The sequence below is a fragment of the Oncorhynchus kisutch genome, linkage group LG12 (assembly GCF_002021735.2).
Source record: "Oncorhynchus kisutch isolate 150728-3 linkage group LG12, Okis_V2, whole genome shotgun sequence".
Classification (NCBI taxonomy): Eukaryota; Metazoa; Chordata; class Actinopteri; order Salmoniformes; family Salmonidae; genus Oncorhynchus; species Oncorhynchus kisutch.
Window position 1 is genome coordinate 54,360,473 of NC_034185.2, and position 19,077 is coordinate 54,379,549.

General features: G+C 44.8%; 1 protein-coding gene across 1 annotated transcript in view; it reads right to left on the bottom strand.

The window, feature by feature from the left end:
• Positions 1-19,077, bottom strand: part of tenm3 (teneurin transmembrane protein 3) — a 380,000-nt gene that overhangs the window by 269,029 nt on the left and 91,894 nt on the right. Inside the window, exon 3 of the mRNA XM_031836697.1 lies at positions 8,152-8,433. Within this exon, the coding sequence (XP_031692557.1) occupies positions 8,152-8,433 (282 nt within the window). The remainder of the gene's footprint in view (positions 1-8,151; positions 8,434-19,077) is intronic.

Below are 19,077 nucleotides of genomic sequence, written 5' to 3' on the forward strand. Positions count from 1 at the left end.
CTCTTATGTCTCTGTGGGATAGCCTCTTATGTCTCTGTGTGATAGCCTCTTATGTCTCTGTGTGATAGCCTCTTATGCCTCTGTGAGATAGCCTCTTATGTCTCTGTATGATAGCCTCTTATGTCTCTGTGTGATAGCCTCTTATGCCTCTGTGAGATAGGCTCTTATGTCTCTGTATGATAGCATCTTATGTCTCTGTATGATAGCCTCGTATGTCTCTGTGTGATAGTCTCGTATGTCTCTGTGGGATAGCCTCTTATGTCTCTGTGTGATAGCCTCTTATGTATCTGTGTGATAGCCTCTTATGCCTCTGTGAGATAGCATCTTATGTCTCTGTATGATAGCCTCTTATGTCTCTGTATGATAGCCTCTTATGTCTCTGTGTGATAGCCTCTTATGTCTCTGTGTGATAGCCTCTTATGCCTATGTGAGATAGCCTCTTATGTCTCTGTATGATAGCCTCTTATGTCTCTGTATGATAGCCTCTTATGCCTCTGTGTGATAGCCTCTTATGTCTCTGTATGATAGCCTCTTATGCCTCTGTATGATAGCCTCTTATTTCTCTGTGTGATAGCCTCTTATGTCTCTGTGGGATAGCCTCTTATGCATTTGTGTATGTAAAGTGTGTGTGTGAGTTTGCTGCAATACATTGTGTGCCTCTGTTTCTGTCTTTATGGAGGAAGGAGTGACACACACATCTCGTCCCTAGTCCCAATCCCCAGTTAGGTCTCCCTGTCCCCACAGTCCCCATCCCCAGTCAGGTCTCCCCGTCCCCACAGTCCCCATCCCCAGTCAGGTCTCCCCGTCCCCATCCCCAGTCAAGCCTCCCCGTCCCCACAGTCCCCATCCCCAGTCAGGCCTCCCCGTCCCCACACTCCCCATCCCCAGTCAGGTCTCCCAGTCCCTACAGTCCCCATCCCCAGTCAGGTCTCCCGTCCCCCCCTGTCCACCCAGCGCCCCACAGCCACTGAACAGGACAGGAAGTGTTGGGGTTTCAGTGTCAACATGGCTGCTGTTGTCTGTGATCAGGGTGAGGGGTCAGGCCTCAGATAGATCATCCTCCTGAACAAAGAGAAACCCATGCTGATGCTGACACACTGGGAAGTTCCTGGGTCACTACCCCTCTAGGGAACAACAACACTAGTGTGTGTGTGTGTGTGTGTGTGTGTGTGTGTGTGTGTGTGTGTGTGTGTGTGTGTGTGTGTGTGTATGTGTGTGTGTATGTGTGTGTGTGTGTGTGTGTGTGTGTGTGTGTGTATGTGTGTGTGTGTACTCCCCAGCTCACTTTAACCTCCTGAGACTGCCGGCCGGAGCGTTCAGGCTACACTTCAGTGCTCCCTCTTTTCACACGATCACAAAAGTAATCCTGTGTGAAGATTCCTTAGCTTGTTTTGGGGGCCCTGTTGTTGTCTAGCCAACAAGGTAAGTGTAGCGAATGGATTGACTTGGACACTAGTAACTGAGGAGGATTGCGTTGTTTCCATTAATGTGTACACATAGGGCCTGAATTATGAGATAAAATAAACATTTGAATAACATTTTGTGAGACTATTCTGAACAGTGGGACCTGGAGTAAGACTGAACACAGTCCTGGGCTCCAACTGATGATACAAGTAGACGGATTGCAACCATTTTATAGGAATGACAAATGTACTAGTGTTCTAATTCCTACTCTCTGCGACAATTTAAAGCAATTTCCGTCTCGATATTTTAGCAAGTAGATATTTTCAAAAACAATTAAGGATCAAAAAACAATCAAATCAAAAGGTCCTCCAGGAATCCTGCAGATAGAGAGTTTTACACGACAAACACCCTGTAGTGACATTAGAACACAACAGGCTGCAACGGATCCTGGGGGATAACTAGCTGATAGTAGCTGAGACTGAGGGTCCAGGCTGCAACAGATCCTGGGGGATAATTAGCTGATAGTAGCTGAGAGTGAGGGTCCAGGCTGCATCAGATCCTGGGGGATAACTAGCTGATAGTAGCTGAGACTGAAGGTCCAGGCTGCAACAGATCCTGGGGGATAACTAGCTGATAGTAAATCAAATCAAATCAAATTTATTTATATAGCCCTTCGTACATCAGCTGATATCTCAAAGTGCTGTACAGAAACCCAGCCTAAAACCCCAAACAGCAAGCAATGCAGGTGTAGAAGCACGTGCAGGTGTGCAAGCAATGCAGGTGTAGTAGCTGAGACTGAGGGTCCAGGCTGCATCAGATCCTGGGGGATCACTAGCTGATAGTAGCTGAGACTGAGGGTCCAGGCTGCATCAGATCCTGGGGGATAACTAGCTAATAGTAGCTGAGACTGAGGATCCAGGCTGCAATAGATCCCGGGGGATAACTAGCTGATAGTAACTGAGGCAGAGGGTCCAGGCTGCATCAGATCCTGGGGGATAACTAGCTGATAGTAGCTGAGACTGAGGGTCCAGGCTGCATCAGATCCTGGGGGATAACTAGCTGATAGTAACTGAGACAGAGGGTCCAGGCTGCATCAGATCCTGGGGGATAACTAGCTGATAGTAGCTGAGACAGAGGGTCCAGGCTGCATCAGATCCTGGGGGATAACTAGCTGATAGTAACTGAGAGAGAGGGTCCAGGCTGCATCAGATCCTGGGGGATAACTAGCTGATAGTAACTGAGAGAGAGGGTCCAGGCTGCATCAGATCCTGGGGGATAACTAGCTGATAGTAGCTGAGACAGAGGGTCCAGGCTGCAACAGATCCTGGGGGATAACTAGCTGATAGTAGCTGAGACAGAGGGTCCTGGCTGCAACAGATCCTGGGGGATAACTAGCTGATAGTAACTGAGACAGAGGGTCCAGGCTGCAACAGATCATGGGGGATAACTAGCTGATAGTAACTGAGACAGAGGGTCCAGGCTGCAACAGATCCTGGGGAATAACTAGCTGATAGTAACTGAGACAGAGGGTCCAGGCTGCATCAGATCCTGGGGGATAACTAGCTGATAGTAACTGAGACTGAGTGTCCAGGCTGCAACAGATCCTGGGGGATAACTAGCTGATAGTAACTGAGACTGAGTGTCTTGGCTGCATCAGATCCTGGGGGATAACTAGCTGATAGCAGCTGAGACAGAGGGTCCAGGCTGAGCTAAGCCGGTTAAGATATTCACAGGGTTTAGATTGCTGTTGACACATAAACAAAAAAAATATTGTTAAAGGGGAAGCCACAGACCTCTACAATAAGCATTTTGAAACCGCTCATCTGGGGGGGGGGGGGGGGGGGGGGGGTACGTACATATCATGATCTCCTAGACAGTTGTGGGAAAACACACACAAGATGAAAGAGCTGTGAGCCATGTTTATTGTATGACGTTGGACTTATTTTAAGCAGTGTGTGTGTGTGTGTGTGTGTGTGTGTGTGTGTGTGTGTGTGTGTGTGTGTGTGTGTATGTGTGCATCTTTATGTCGTTTTTGAAATGTAAACTACTTACACTTCTGCACAATTCTTAACTGTTTTCCGTCTGCGTTTTTAGGATGGGCCAGCTGAAGGGAGACAGCAGGGAGATGGAGTTTGTTGACGGATGGAGTTTGGTAACTCCACTGAGGTTTTCCAGTGAGCTGATTGTTTGATTGGTTTCTCCCCAGACAACTTACAGCCCAATCCACAAGAGACGTGAGAAACAGAAGAAGTGTGTGCGGTCAGATCTCTTCTTTCTCTCATCCATGTTCTCTCTCTCTTTCATGCCTAACCCGGTGCCTGTCTCCTGTGGCTCATGGCGTGTGGCAGGCACGGTACTCCTGGGTACCGGTGGGCACGAGGGGGGTGGTGCGGGCAAGGAGGGCGCAGGGGCGCATCCTCAACTCAGGTTCCCCCAGGAAGCACAAACTCCAGAGACGTCTCTTTTGTGTTCCGTCTCTCTTTCTCGCTCTTTGTTTTCTGTCTCCTTCTCTTCCCATCGTCTCCCAACCACAACAAAGAACCACACAGCAGAGCACGGTGCTCAGGTGACTCCTGTGTCCTCCCAGGGTTTCGTCTCGGTTACAGTCATAAGACACGGAGACGAAGGCTAGGGAGTAGGAACACTATGGAAACTTTCATCCTGTTTTGTTCTGGTTTGGTGTGTATTTGCTTGATGCCATATGGGTTCTTTGTTAAAGTGGGAAAAGGCAGAAAGTTAAAAAAAGGTCAAAAGAGAGAGGAAAACTTCCCTGAGAAACAGTAATGAAAAGAGGAGTGTGACAGAAACATGCGGACGGAGGGACAGAGGGATGAAGGCCGCTCCTTCCTCCGCGGTTGGTCACAGACCGCATTACATTATCCTGCCTTTATCCCGACTATCCTAAATGGAATTAGTTCCTGGAACGTTTGAAGTTGTCGACGGTCGTCAGGCAGAGTAGAGCGGGCTGGTAGCCCCGTCGTGTAAGCACAGGGACTGTAATGTCTTAGAGTGTGTGTGTGTGTGTGTGTGTGTGTGTGTGTGTGTGTGTGTGTGTGTGTGTGTGTGTGTGTGTGTGTGCATGTGCTTGCGTGTGTGTAACTTTACTGTCTGCCGACTGGTGAAAAGCTTCGAAAAGTGGACCTGTTTAGCTTTTGGTTTCGATTCATTCGGATCCCCATTAGCTCTTCCTGAAGCAGCAGCTACTCTTCCTGGGGCCCACAAAAACCTCAAACATGACAAGTAACAGAACACTGATAGACTGATAGACAAGGACAGTCACACACATTTAAAATACAACGATATACAAAGAAGTAATTGGAGCTGGAAGGGAGTTCCATGCGATCACGGCTCTGTATAATACTGGACGTTGCCGTGAATTCGTGTTGGACTTGGGGACTGTGAAGAGACCCCTGGTGGTATGTCTTGCGGGGTATGTATGTGTGTCTGAGCTGAATGAACTTTGATTATGCAGATAATCTGGAATTTTCATCACAGTATTATTTCTCATGAAGCTAGGAGAAGAAGCTAATCACTCGTGAACCCTGAACCAGGAACGACTGGCCTGCATGTTGTTGATGTTAGTTTTGTACGTGCAGTTAAGGGCGAGGTGTGCTGCTCTGCTCTGAGCCAGCTGCAGCTTTGCTAGGTCTTTCTTTGCTGCACTTGACCATATTACAGGACAGTAATCAAGATGAGACAAGCTCAAAAGCCTGACAACTAGTACACTTGACGTTCGTGTAAAAAACGCAGAACGTGTTTTTATAACAGACGTACCTCTCCCCATGTTCACAATAACTTTGTCAATATGACTTGACCATGATTATTGACCTTCCAAAATTATACCTAGGAGTTGATCGTCCTAAAAATCTCAATGGTCACACCCTTTATACACAACTCCAGATGAGGTTTAGGTCTTAGAGAATGTCTTGAGCCAAATACAATGTTTTTAGTGTTAACTGTATTTAAGACCAGTTTGGCTGTACTGGCTGTAACTCCGTGTTTAGAATTTCAATGACCTCACAAGCTTTGGGTGCTGACAAGCTTTAACCTTGGGAAGGAGCGAATGACAGAGGGAGAGGTGGAGAAGAAAACCAAACAGTGTGTCAATCATTTGGACACACTCTCTTCCACGGCTCTGGCTACGTGAGACGCCAAGCACATGTAAACAGGGAGCCTTTTGATATGGCTGGGGAAGGGACAGGAGAGAGTGTGTGTCTGTCTGTGTGTGTGTGTGTGTGAGTGTGTGTGTGTGTATGTGTATGTATGTGTGTGTGTGTGTGTGTGTGTGTGTGTGTGTGTGTGTGTGTGTGTGTGTGTGTGTGTGTGTGTGTGTGTGTGTGTGTGTGTATGTGTATGTGTGTGTGTGTGTGTGTGTGTTTGTGTGTGTGTGTGTGTGTGTGTGTCTGTGTGTGTGTGCGTCTTTGTGAGTTTGTGTGTGTGTGTGTGTGCATCTTTGTGAGTGTGTGTGTGTGTGTTTGTGTATATGTGTGTGTGTGTGTGTGTGTGTGTGTGTGTGTGTGTGTGTGTGTGTGTGTGTGTGTGCCTTTAAAGTGAATAGACAGGGGGGTCCGTGGCCCAGCAACCTTGGATTTCACAGCCCCCCTACTTCTGAGAGAGAACAGTTACCATCTTTATCCTTTATCCTGTTCTCGGCTGGATCTTCAAACACGCTGCGCCAGTAAAAATTCCAGGTGCCACCACAGTGCACTCACACACCCACTCTATCCATACCACTCTGTTGAATGTCATGAGCACTTTCCAGTCTCTGTGTAATCTGTGCATTTTGCAGGGCCACACCTGTCACTGGTTAGCTGTTAGCTGGGGAACTGGAACACCTACAGCACATGTCCTAGTTTAACGAGACAACTGCAGATTCACTGCAACACTGTTGAACACCAGACCTAAACAATGGCCAGGCCTCAATGCAAACATGACACTCAGAACCTGTCTGAGAGGCTTATACACACACATATACACCACCCCCCCCACACACACACACCCCCACACACACACACACATACACACACACACACACACACACACACACACACACACACACACACACACACAATAACAGCTGAATTCCTTTTCCTAACATCAACTATTTTAAGACACAATCTATTCCAACCACTACTAATTTCCTCCTATCTGGGCCTGTCTATACTCTGGGGCACGCAGACTCACATTCTAATGGCATTTAATATAGAAACGCACAACTTCAGCACTTTATTGTTTTTTCTGTTCTTAATGAAGCCAAAGAGGTGTTAATGAAGGTATAGGAACTCCTAATGGAAGTGGTTAGGTAAGAACTTTATATCACTAGAACCGCCGGGATTCCAGTCCTAGAACAGCTTTGTAACGTCTACATTTTAAAGGTTAGCCCAGCACCTGTAAGCCGAGGTGTCTAGAGACCGACTAATGAATGTAGTTTCATGAAGATGCAGGTAAAATTTTGTTAATTATGTTCATTAAAATATTTTTAATTTCATGTCTTTAAAGGTACGAATCTGACATTGTCAGCAGGTTTGTTCTTACGTTGTTGTTTTCTTACTCCCAATAGTTTGACACATTTCCATTCAATATGATCTAAAGAAACATATAAATAAAAATGAGATACTAAAATAACATTTGTGGGTGTCGGAACAATGAAAACAAATTATTTCAAAACTCTGTGGTTTAGAGTGCCAAAGAGTGCCATAAAACGCCACCTGTCACACAAGTGCTCTTTGAAAAATAACACAAAACGAAAAAGTCATGGCCGCTCTGAGAGAGGAGAGAGAGGAGCGAAAGAAGAGTGTCGCTCCTCCTCCCGTTCAAACCTCACACATGTGCACTTCAAACCGCCAAGGCCTGCTAATCAACCATTGTGTGAGCTCACTCAGCCAGAGATACACTCCTAACACTGGACTAGGTGAACCAGAGAGTGAAGGAGAGAGACTGGGGGGTAAATGGAGCTGATATAATGGCTGTGAGGGAAAGGGGTAAATGCGGGAGAGAGAAAGAGAGACAGAGAGAGACAGAGACAGAGACAGACAGAGACAGACAGCGAGAGAGAGAGACAGAGAGAGACAGAGACAGCGAGATAGAGAGAGAGAGAGAGAGAAAGAGAGAGAGAGAGAGAGAGAGAGAGAGAGAGAGACAGAGATATGCAGAGAGGGGCAGAGACAGAGACAGAGACACAAAGCTATCTGTGATGGCGCTCTAGGGGCCACCGGGGGAAACTTAATCAAAAAAAGGTTGGCAGCTCGGGGGGAGCAGAGGGGAGCAGAGGAGAGGGGGAGTAGAGGACAGAGAACAGGTGACAGGGTTCTCTCTCTCTTCACTTTCGTCTCCAGAACAAAGTCAAACCCTGAGAGTCATAATCCAACCGTCACTAGGAGCAACATGTGCTTTGCTCTGTCTGTCACCACGCCTTGGGGTTAACCCTTCACCTTCAGTAATCAGTGGGCTTCAATGAACATGCCGACATACACTTACAGTATGTATTCACACTAATTCTTGAGTTCCCTCAAATCCTCTCATTGTCAAGTTCACAGCTGCATCTTCTCAAGTGAAGTGGTCACAAGAGGAAAGGAACGCTGAGCGACACCAACTCTCATTCAACATTCTTTCCCAACAACTGTGTTTCACCGATCCCTCAGTGTCAGAGTGGACGTGCCGGGGAGTGTGCACTCTCCCTAGCCAAGGAAGGCGAGATAAAAGAGAGGGATAAATCAAATGTGTGTTGTGCACACCGACCGGACTCACCATTATCGCTGTCCGACTTGTTTTCGTGCTCTGTGTCGGTGAGGGTCAGGGCCGAGTTGGACCGGCTGGACAGGCACGAGTTCCGGCCGCCCGACTTCACCCCACGGCCCCACAGCCGCATGGCACGCTCCGGTGACATCACGCCCTCGTTCTCGGTGTCCACGTCGGAGCCGGCGCCGACCGAATAGCCGCGGTGGGGGAGGCCCATCTCGGAGCAGAAGGCCAGGCCGCGGCGCGTGGACGGCTCGCAGATCCCCAGTTGTCTCAGGTTGAAGTTCTGCCCTGAGAGGAGAGGAAACGAGATAGAAGTCGTCAAAACTAGAGCCCTGAACATGTATACCGGTCAATAAATGCCTTCCAAAGGAAAAACTAGTGCCCCTTTACAAGACAATACAGGAAGTACAGAGTAGAATAAAGGGAGTTTTGAGAGAGGAGAGGAAACAAGATGGAGGATCTTATAGACTCTTTCACAAAGAACAAGGTTGAGGACATCAATAGTTTCAATAAGAGAGGAGCTGGAGTCTTTTCTTCTAAATGTCAAGTATTTCAGAGATATTTAAGAGAGCTAGCATTTACCAGGGAGAGCAATTCAGTGGCCTTTAACAGGAGAACACAGGGAGTACAGCTGATCTAACTTGAGACTGGCAGTAAAGCGAAAACACCTTGAATCCTGTCACTAACAGATCATCTGTCACATTAAAACCTCTTCCTGACCCTTTCTCCTAGTGATGAGTGGGGAATCTATACAGTTACATATCGGGATAATATTTCTGACCATATATCATATCGTATCATTTTGACTATCACAACATTATTTTTACGCTAGCTGGCTGCACCTGCACCAAAATGTGTCTTCAGAAGTGATCAACGTGTGTTTTCTCCTGGCTCTCTCTCGTCTCTCTGCAGCAGACATATAGTGAGCAATATGTTTGGAACATCAAATCACAATAAAATCACAGTATCGAATTGCAAAACATATGGTATCAGCACCAAGTATAGTGATTATATTGTAACGTGAGGTCCCTGGCAATTCTCAGCCCTAATATCGCCCCCAACCCCCCAAAGGCCCCTCTGACCTCCAGCCCCCCGACCCTCAGATCCATCCTAGCACTGAGAAACAGACAGACAAACCCACTCCCTCCTTCCCAAGCCTTACTTGTACAGTATTTGACCAGTGGCAGATGGATAGATAGATGGCTATATAAACTGAACAAGAATATAAAAGCAACATGCAACAATTTTAAAGATTTTACTGAGTTACAGTTCATATTACGGAAATCAGTCAATTGAAATAAAATCATTAGGTCATAATCTATGGATTTCACATGACTGGGAATACAGATATGCATATTTTGGTGACAGATAACTTTTAAAACAGGGTAGGGGCGTGGATCAGAAAACCAGTCAGTATCTGGTGTGACCAGATTAAAGTTGACAAGGCTGTTTATGGTGGCCTGTGGAATGTTGTCCCACTCCTCTTCAATGGCTGTGCGAAGATGCTGGATATGGGTGGGAACTGGAACACGCTGTCGTACAAGTCGATCCAGAGCATCCCAAACATGCTCAATGGGTGACATGTCTGGTGAATATGCAGGCCATGGAAGAACTGGGACATTGTCAGCTTCCAGGAGTTGTGTACAGATCCTTGCAACATGGTGATGTGCATTATCATGCTGAAACATGGAGGTGATGGTGGTGGATGAATGGCACGACAATGGGCCTCAGAATCTCGTCACAGTATCTCTGTACATTTCAATTTCCATCAATAAAATGCAATTGTGTTCTTTGTCCATAGTTTATGCCTGCCCATACCATAACCCCACCATGGGGCACTCTGTTCACAACGTTGACATCAGCAAACCGCCAGCCCACACAACGCCACACAATGCCCAGTACAGTTGAAACTGGGATTCATCCATGAAGAGCACACTTCTCCAGCGTGCCAGTGGCCATTGAAGGTGAGCATTTGCCCACTGAATTCGGTCACGACGCCGAACTGCAGTCAAGTCAAGATGGAGGACAACGAACACGCAAGTGAACTTCCCTGAGACAGTTTCTGACAGTTTGTGCAGAAATTCTTTGGTTGTGCAAACCCACAGTTTCATCCGCTGTCCAGGAGGCTGGTCTCAGACAATCCTGCAGGTGAAGAAGCCAGATGTGGAGATCCTGGGCTGGCGTGTTTACACTGAGGTTGTGAGGCCGGTTAGACGTACTGTCAAATTCTCTAAAACGACGTTGGAGGCGGCTTATAGTAGAGAAATGAACATTAAATTATCTGGCAACAGCTCTGGTGGACGTTCATGCAGTCAGCATGCCAATTGCACACTCCATCAAAACTTGAGACATCTGTGGTATTGTGAGTGGCCTTTTGTTGTCCGCAGCACAAGGTGCACCTTGTAATGATCATATTGTTTAATCAGCTTCTTGATATGCCACACCTCTCAGGTGGATAGATTATCTTGGCAAATTAGAAATGCTCAGTAACATGGATGTGAACAAATCTGTGCACAAAATTTGAGCAAAATAAGCTTTTTGTAAAATGTATGGGATCGTTTACTCCAGTTTATGAAAATGGGATCAACACTTTACTTGTTGCGTTTATATTTTTGTTCTGAATAGATAGATACACTACATATGTGGACACCTGCTCGTCAAACATCTCATTCCAAAATCATGGGCATTAATATGGAGTTGATCCCTCCCTTTGCTGTAATAACAGCCTCCACTGTTCTGGGAAGGCTTTCCACTAGACGTTGGAACATTGTGACTTGCTTTCATTCAGCCACAAGACCATTAGTGAGGTCGGGTACTGATGTTGGGCGACTAGGCCCTGGCTCGCAGTCAGCGTTCCAATTCATCCCAAAGGTGTACGATGGAGTTTAGGTCTCTGTGCAGGCCAGTCAAGTTCCTCCAACACCGATCTTGACAAACCATTTCTTGGGGGGCAAGTTTGTCTATGGAGATTGCATGGCTGTGTGCACAATTTTATACACCTGACAGCATTTGGCTGAAATGGCCGAATCCACTAATTTGAAGGGGTGTCCACATACTTTTGTATAAATAGTGTAGATAGATAGATAGATAGATAGATAGATAGATAGATAGATAGATAGATAGATAGATAGATAGATAGATAGATAGATAGTGTAACGATATGCGCTAAGAGTCGGGAAGCAAGTTCAGGGAGTGTTTTAGTAAAATAAACAGAACATAATAAAGAACAAGAAATACTAACAGCACACAGACATGGAACAGAAACTATGACGCCTGGGGAAGGAACCAAAGGGAGTGACATATATAGGGAAGGTAATCAAGGAGGGGATGGGGTCCAGGTGAGTGTCCTTATGCGCTGATGCGTGTAACGATGGTGACAGGTGTGCGCCCATAACGAGCAGCCTCGTGACCTAGAGGCTGGAGAGGGAGCACACCTGACAGTACCCCCTCCCAGGCGCGTTCGGTTCCAGCCGCGTTCAGCTCCAGCCGCAGGACACCAACCATAGGGACGATCCCGGGGAACAGGAGCGGACCGGTCACCTCCGCTGCGGCGCAGAGACCTGACGAACCGCCTGAGGAGTGAGAGCCTGATGAGCCGGCTGAGACCTCCCCGGTTGCCTCGGTCGAGGCACGGGAACCCATCGAACTCTCCGAGGCATGGGAACCCATCGAACTCTCCGAGGCATGAGAACCCATCGAACTCTCCGAGGCATGGGAACCCATCGAACTTTCAGAGGCATGGGAACCCATCGAACTCTCAGAGGCATGGGAACCCATCGAACTCTCCGAGGCATGGGAACCCATCGAACTCTCCGAGGCATGGGAACCCATCGAACTCTCCGAGGCATGGGAACCCATCGAACTCTCCGAGGCATGGGAACCCATCGAACTCTCCGAGGCATGGGAACCCATCGAACTCTCCGAGGCATGGGAACCCATCGAACTCTCCGAGGCATGGGAACCCATCGAACTCTCCGAGGCATGGGAACCCATCGAACTCTCCGAGGCATGGGAACCCATCGAACTCTCCGAGGCATGGGAACCCATTGAACTCTCCGAGGCATGGGAACCCATTGAACTCTCCGAGGCATGGGAACCCATCGAACTCTCCGAGGCATGGGAACCCATCGAACTCTCCGAGGCATGGGAATCCCAGGTAGCTCCAGTTCTGACACCCGGACCCGACATCACCTCCAACACAAAAACAAAAAAACCTCCCTGATGCTTCCCTTTGGTGAGGCATCATTCTGTAACGATGGTGACAGGTGTGCGCCACAACAAGCAGCCTGGTAACCTAGAGGCCAGAAAGGGAGCACACATGACAGATATATAGACAGTTGGAAGAGAAGAGGGCTGTGTTCCAAGTGCACTATATTTTTTATATAACTAGGCAAGTCAGTTAAGAACAAATTCTTATTTACAATGACAGCCTAACCCCCTACCCCCCCCCAACCCGGACGACGCTGGGCCAATTGTGTGCTGCCTTATGGGGCTCCCGATCACGGCCGACTGTGATACAGCCCGGGATTGAACCAGGGTCTGTAGTGATGCCTCGAGCACTGCGATGCAGTGCCTTATACCGCTGCACCACTCGGAAGCTATATAGGAAATAGGGTGTAGGACCCATAGGGCTCTGGTCAAAAGTTGTGCACTATATAGGGAATAGGGTGCCATTTGGGACGCCACAGAGAAGAGAAGGGGGAGAGCTATCTCCCAGGTGCTAACAAAATAGAAGCTGACAGGTAAATGGGGCCTAGCTAGCATCTGGGGAGTCATTTGGACTGGAGGTGTTGAGTAATGAAAAGATCCTGCACGGGCTTGAAAAGAAAGAGAGAGAGAAAATACAAATAAATCCTGTACCGACTTTTTTTTGTGATGGGGGTTAGTGGGGTGCAGTATCAACTGACCTGAAATCCCCAGTGAAAACACAGCTTCTGTAAACAGCGCTAGCTCCTAGGCGTGCAAAAAAGGGACTATCAGGTTTCATCTGACTCTCAGATAACTGCAGGGGCTTAACATTCTGTTACCCAGGGTCCCACGCTGGACTCCCAGGACCCCGACCGTTGTGTCTTACCACGACCAGGCCTGACTAGCTAACAATGTTAGTGGGTAGGATAGACGCAATGCATGTTTGGGATCGACTACATTGCAGTAGGATTACGCAGAATCACTCATCTACAAATCTTGCATCCCAAAAGTGAATTATTATATGATTAAGATGAGTGATTCTGCATCTCGCCTTGCTCAAGCAGATCCCCTGAAAACATGCTAGCAGTTAGCAGAACTCCCCATATTTTCAGCATCATAGGACCAACGACCTAATGGAAAACTCTCATTATCAAACGGAGGGAGACACCCTCAACTTTTATTTTATGGGGCCCCCTGAAGACTAAAATCACCAGTAATTCAGATCAAAACTAGTTTAATTCAGCAAATCTGTTCCTAAGCATTCCCACGAATAGAAGGGACATATGGGATCGTGTCTCAATGTCATCAAGGTATAAAAGGATTGTTATTTCAAATCCAATCTCTTTTAGGGCTTAGTTGTCATCAATTTACAGTGTTCGACCAATTATGGTAATTATGTTCTGGCCACACGACCATCCACTCTGATAAAAATCTGCTAGTCTACCCCCTGCTCTAAAGACTGAAGTAGAGCATGACGAAACAACTAAAACGATACATACTTCAGTGAAACACGACTTGCTAAAGGCAATTTATACCGCGTTGGAGGAGCGAGCCAAACGCTAAAGAAATATCCAACGCAAAACATATCATCCGAAGGGGAATCTGTAGTCTCCTAATGCAAAACAAAACATCCGAAGGGGAATCTGTAGTCTCCTAATGCAAAACATATCATCCGAAGGGGAATCTGTAGTCTCCTAATGCAAAACATATCATCCGAAGGGGAATCTATAGTCTCCTAATGCAAAACATATCATCCGAAGGGGAATCTATAGTCTCCTAATGCAAAACATATCATCCGAAGGGGAATCTATAGTCTCCTAATGCAAAACAAAACATCCGAAGGGGAATCTATAGTCTCCTAATGCAAAACATATCATCCGAAGGGGAATCTGTAGTCTCCTAATGCAAAACATATCATCCGAAGGGGAATCTATAGTCTCCTAATGCAAAACAAAACATCCGAAGGGGAATCTATAGTCTCCTAATGCAAAACAAAACATCCGAAGGGGAATCTATAGTCTCCTAATGCAAAACAAAACATCCGAAGGGGAATCTATAGTCTCCTAATGCAAAACAAAACATCGCTGAAACACAACTGAAACAACACAGGCCTAATGCTGTAGCGCAAAATAGCACGCTATGATACAGTCCATGTTGCTTAGGCAGAGCAGAACGCATTCCACAGCTCAAGCTGAACTCGTTAGCATAACAAAAACAAGGTTCGAACAATGCTAACATAAAGCGAAACCATAAAGGGCACTTCAGTGCTGGCCCACTGGGCACAAACTGATTGAATCAACGTGGTGGAATAGACGTTGAATTGACGTCTGTGCCCAGTGGGGAGAGCTAACAAACTGTATAACGCTAAAGCAAAACCCAACAACAAAGAGCACCTTGGAACGGCCCATTGGGCTAGCCACTGTTTCAGTGCAGGAGGGCACAACGCCAGGCCCACAAGGCCCAACGATAAATGCCCTATAAAAGCATTACTTGCGGGTTAATAATGTTGGCTGGCGTGTAGGAAATGGCAAACCATCAATGGAGGGCCTGTGGGTACACAGCAATCATCTACAATGCATGAAGCAAATACAAATACTGTCTGCAATTTATCAACTCGGAGAGACAGAGTGAGTGAGAAAGAAAGAAAGAAAGCTAAATAAATTCATGTTTGGCAGCGGTAGCTGTGTTAATGATTGGTCTCATATGTGGCTGTACTTTGGTTATATCTAATGCGCTAACATTATGCAGGCTGAAAGGAATTCAAGACCCACTAGTATTGTAGAAAACAATCCAGGCACAATTCATTTACATCACAAAAAAACACAAGTAACAAGGTACAGTAGTTTAACTAAGCAGTATAACATTAAATACAGTAGATTTGGAGCCACAGAAATAATCAAATTACTGCTATCTCTATGGCAACCATTCGTTGAAACCCCCAAAATTAATCAGAGAATATTTGGCAAAATATTTTTCAATGAATTAACAGATAACAATCCCAAGTGTAGCGTACAGAGACTTAGTAAGAGTGTCTTCCTCTCGCAGGCAGACGGAATATGGTGTGTGTTTGTGTGCATGTGTGTTCTCGGGGAGGGGTAATGTGGTGCAGATGGGAGAGAAGATGGTGGCTGCTCTACTCTGTTATGTTGTCCTGGCAGATAGACTGGTAGCTAAGGCACTTCCAATCTGTTTGGTGATTTCATAAATATCTCAAGGCCTTGAAAGCGTAAAGTCCCTACTTCAAAGGCGACGCCGCCACCACAACAAGACAAACAGCAACAACAGCCGTCAACAACCGTATGAAGTCATCAGGGTGGAGTTAGGGAAGTGTTCCACATTAAGGCCTTTATGTCTAATTTATACAGAACTAATAATGAATCAAAACATACAACACATTACAAATAACCCTAATAAAACAATAACATAATCATATTTGTGTTATGAATAATAACATGAATAAATATGATCGTTTTAGTATTGTTTTACAGATTTAAATATTTTCTCAACATGAAAAAGAAAAATCTGAATATGTCATAGAACAAAGTACTTAGAAATATCTGAGAGAAATTCCTACATTTGTTACAAATTGTACAAGACACAGTAACCATGGATCAAAATGAACTATTTCATTATCTGGGACATCATATGCCAACACAACTACAGGCATAGAATTAGGAATTTAAATACTATATAATTGTATAGGATCTCTATGACTACAACCAACAATACACTGTATAATTCATCTTAGGCCTATTAAACATTCTACTACAATTGAAGTGGCTTGCATTTTATGTTGGGGAATTTTAAAACATGATCCAATTAAAAATAGAGTCTGTGATACATAATTCATTTAGTTCCTTTTTTAACCAACGTTAATGATTTCCTGCAAAGCTAAACTCTTTTCTCTCGCTTAAAGACATTTATGTCACACCTACATTTAGATCTAGACTGCATTCCATTCTGTGGGTTTAGCTGCCGTGGTGATAGGAATGGGCTGGCTAAGAACATGCCTGAACATATATATACATAAAAATATATAAATATAAATACGGTCACAAAATGATATATGATAATCACTGAATAGCAGCAGGAATACAATTTTTTACAAACATTTCACAGCATTTATATATTCTTTTTTTACATATAAATGCTGTGAAATGTTTGTAAAACATATTATTCCTGCTGGAATTCAGTGATTATCATATATCATTTCGTGACCGTATTTATATATAAAAAAAATATTGCTAAATACAGTCACTAAATGATATATGATAATCACTGAATAGCAGCAGGAATAATATTAAACAAAATAAACATTTGTGAAATGTTTGTAAAAAATATTATTCCTGCTGCTATTCAGTGATTATCATATATAATTTAGTATATAATTTAGTGACCATATTTTGTGATAGTTTTTGCTTCAATAATATATTGTATTATATTACTTTGAATCCTTATTAGATTAGTATATATTCACTCTGAGAACATGTTCTTCCAGCTCAGACTAGTTAATACTCACTCTTTCTGGGATAATGGAAAGTGTTTCAAGCCATCCTACTTATGCAGTTGTGAAAATGACTAATATAAACGTAATACCTGTATCTCAGTGAGAGGCTACTGTATTCCATAGGCCTGGGTAAAATGTCCATAACAGTGACAACAACTATGGCTTCTTTCTTTTTAAAATATCGAAATATTCAAGGGTCCAAGATTCAGACAAATACATTCTTTATCTCATTTAGGGTGGAGTATTATTTAACTATATTTAGATTCAAATATTCAAATGTCATTCTCAAGCTACATATAAGTCATCCTCATTGTGAATTGGTTCTGATTGCATGCCATGCCCCACGTGGTAGTAGAATCCAGAAGTTTCACAGCACGGTCAAATCATTGGTTGATCAGAAAAAATTAAACATCTTCCAAATTCCCTCTGAGATCATTTGCATTATAAGAAGGATAGAATATTGACTGTTAAATCTGTGGATAAAATACTGTCTGGAGCAAATCTTTGATCTAGGAATAAGAGTGACTACAAAGGCTTGTTAATTACAGACATAACTAAGATAGTCACTGCAGTTCAATTAAAATTATATTAATTTTAAATGAACGCCAATTAGTGTGGCAATGAAAATGTACATGATAAGATAATTAAAGTCATTACCTTTTTTTCTCTCCACTATTTATGAATTGTTAATTGGAGTGGAGGAACAATCAATGAACTAGTAATGAAGTACTTTTGTTATGTTTCTGGAAAATATGGATGGACCTGGTAAAACACTTTGCCTCCATCTTTCCACAAACCAGTTCATGTCACGAGTTCAAAACAGTTTCAGATCTATGCGCTCGCTGTGCGTTATAAAATCTAATAATTACAAAAATCCCTCTTTTTTATTTTATCACTGATGGGCAACAATTCGAATTATTCCAGCTTTAGTCCATTAAGTTTCACAAATGACTACTGTCCCACTATTATTTCTGAAGTGACCAAATCATTTAGGCCAACGTCAAACCCATAGAATTTGAATGAATAGAATGGTCAAATAGGTTCAAAACCCGTTCTACTCCTTCTATTTCTATGGTGTCACCATATTAATATACCGAATAAACAAACGGTGCTAGCTATATTAGCTTAGCATAGTGTCACCATAAGCTCCTATGTTACAGTCAGGTACTGGGCGAGGAGACAGAAAGAGGTGCTTAGCCTTGAGGCTTTGAATAGTAGTTAAACATTAAGTTATTAAGTCTGTCGAGCGATGGCTGTGGCCCAACAAGTCAACAAGTCTAGTGACCGAGAGGCCCACTTAGGGGACTAGCTCAGCCAGCGAGAGGCAGAGAGGGTGTCGCTATAATAATTTGGGGGATGCTTATATTTCTTCTGTTACACAAAAGTGGGTCGCCATTGTACAGCGCCCCTGGAGCAATTAGACTTGCTCAAGGGCACAGCAAAAATGTAAATGTTTTACCTTGTCAGCACCTTAAGTCGCAGTTGTAAATGAGAACTTGTTCTCAACTGGCCTACCTGGTTAAATAAAGGTGAAATAAAATAAAAGTGTCCCAACACGCTAACCTCGAAGCTACCTGCCGCCCCCATCTGTCTCATGTATGTTAATATGGGGAGGATGCCATACATAGCCCCAACCTACCCAGACTGTTACCCCTTTCCTTACCCCAATACCCCCATCTACCTGTCAACACATTACCCCTGGAGCTCCTTATCAGCAAGACAAGCCCCAGTGTTCATGTTCAACACTAACCATGCAGCTATCATATACCATTTAGCAGAGACCTTTTCATCCGAAGCCACTTATAGTCATGCATGTATACATACACTTTTACACACGAGTGGCATCGAACCCACTATCCTGCCGTTGCAAGCGCTGTGCTCTACTACCAACTGAGCTACAGAGGACAAGCACCTAGTGAGACACCAACGAGAGAGGTAATGACATTCTTTCTTTTTGGATTGAAACCGTAGCCAGAACATGTTTTCTTCATGACATAAGTGCACTGTAAATGTAATTACACCGCGTCCCTTAGCCACAGAAACTGATTCCTGATAGGGCTCGGTCGCGTCCTTGAACGCACTTTAAATCTGAAGTAGTCGGCCATTATCCCTTATCTAAGGTAAACATTTGAGCCTCGGCCCAGCTCGGTGACATAAGTCAACATGGAGGGGGCCCACCTGAGGTAAACGTATGTAAACAGAGACAGACTTCACCTCTTAGGGGCCAACCTAAGGAA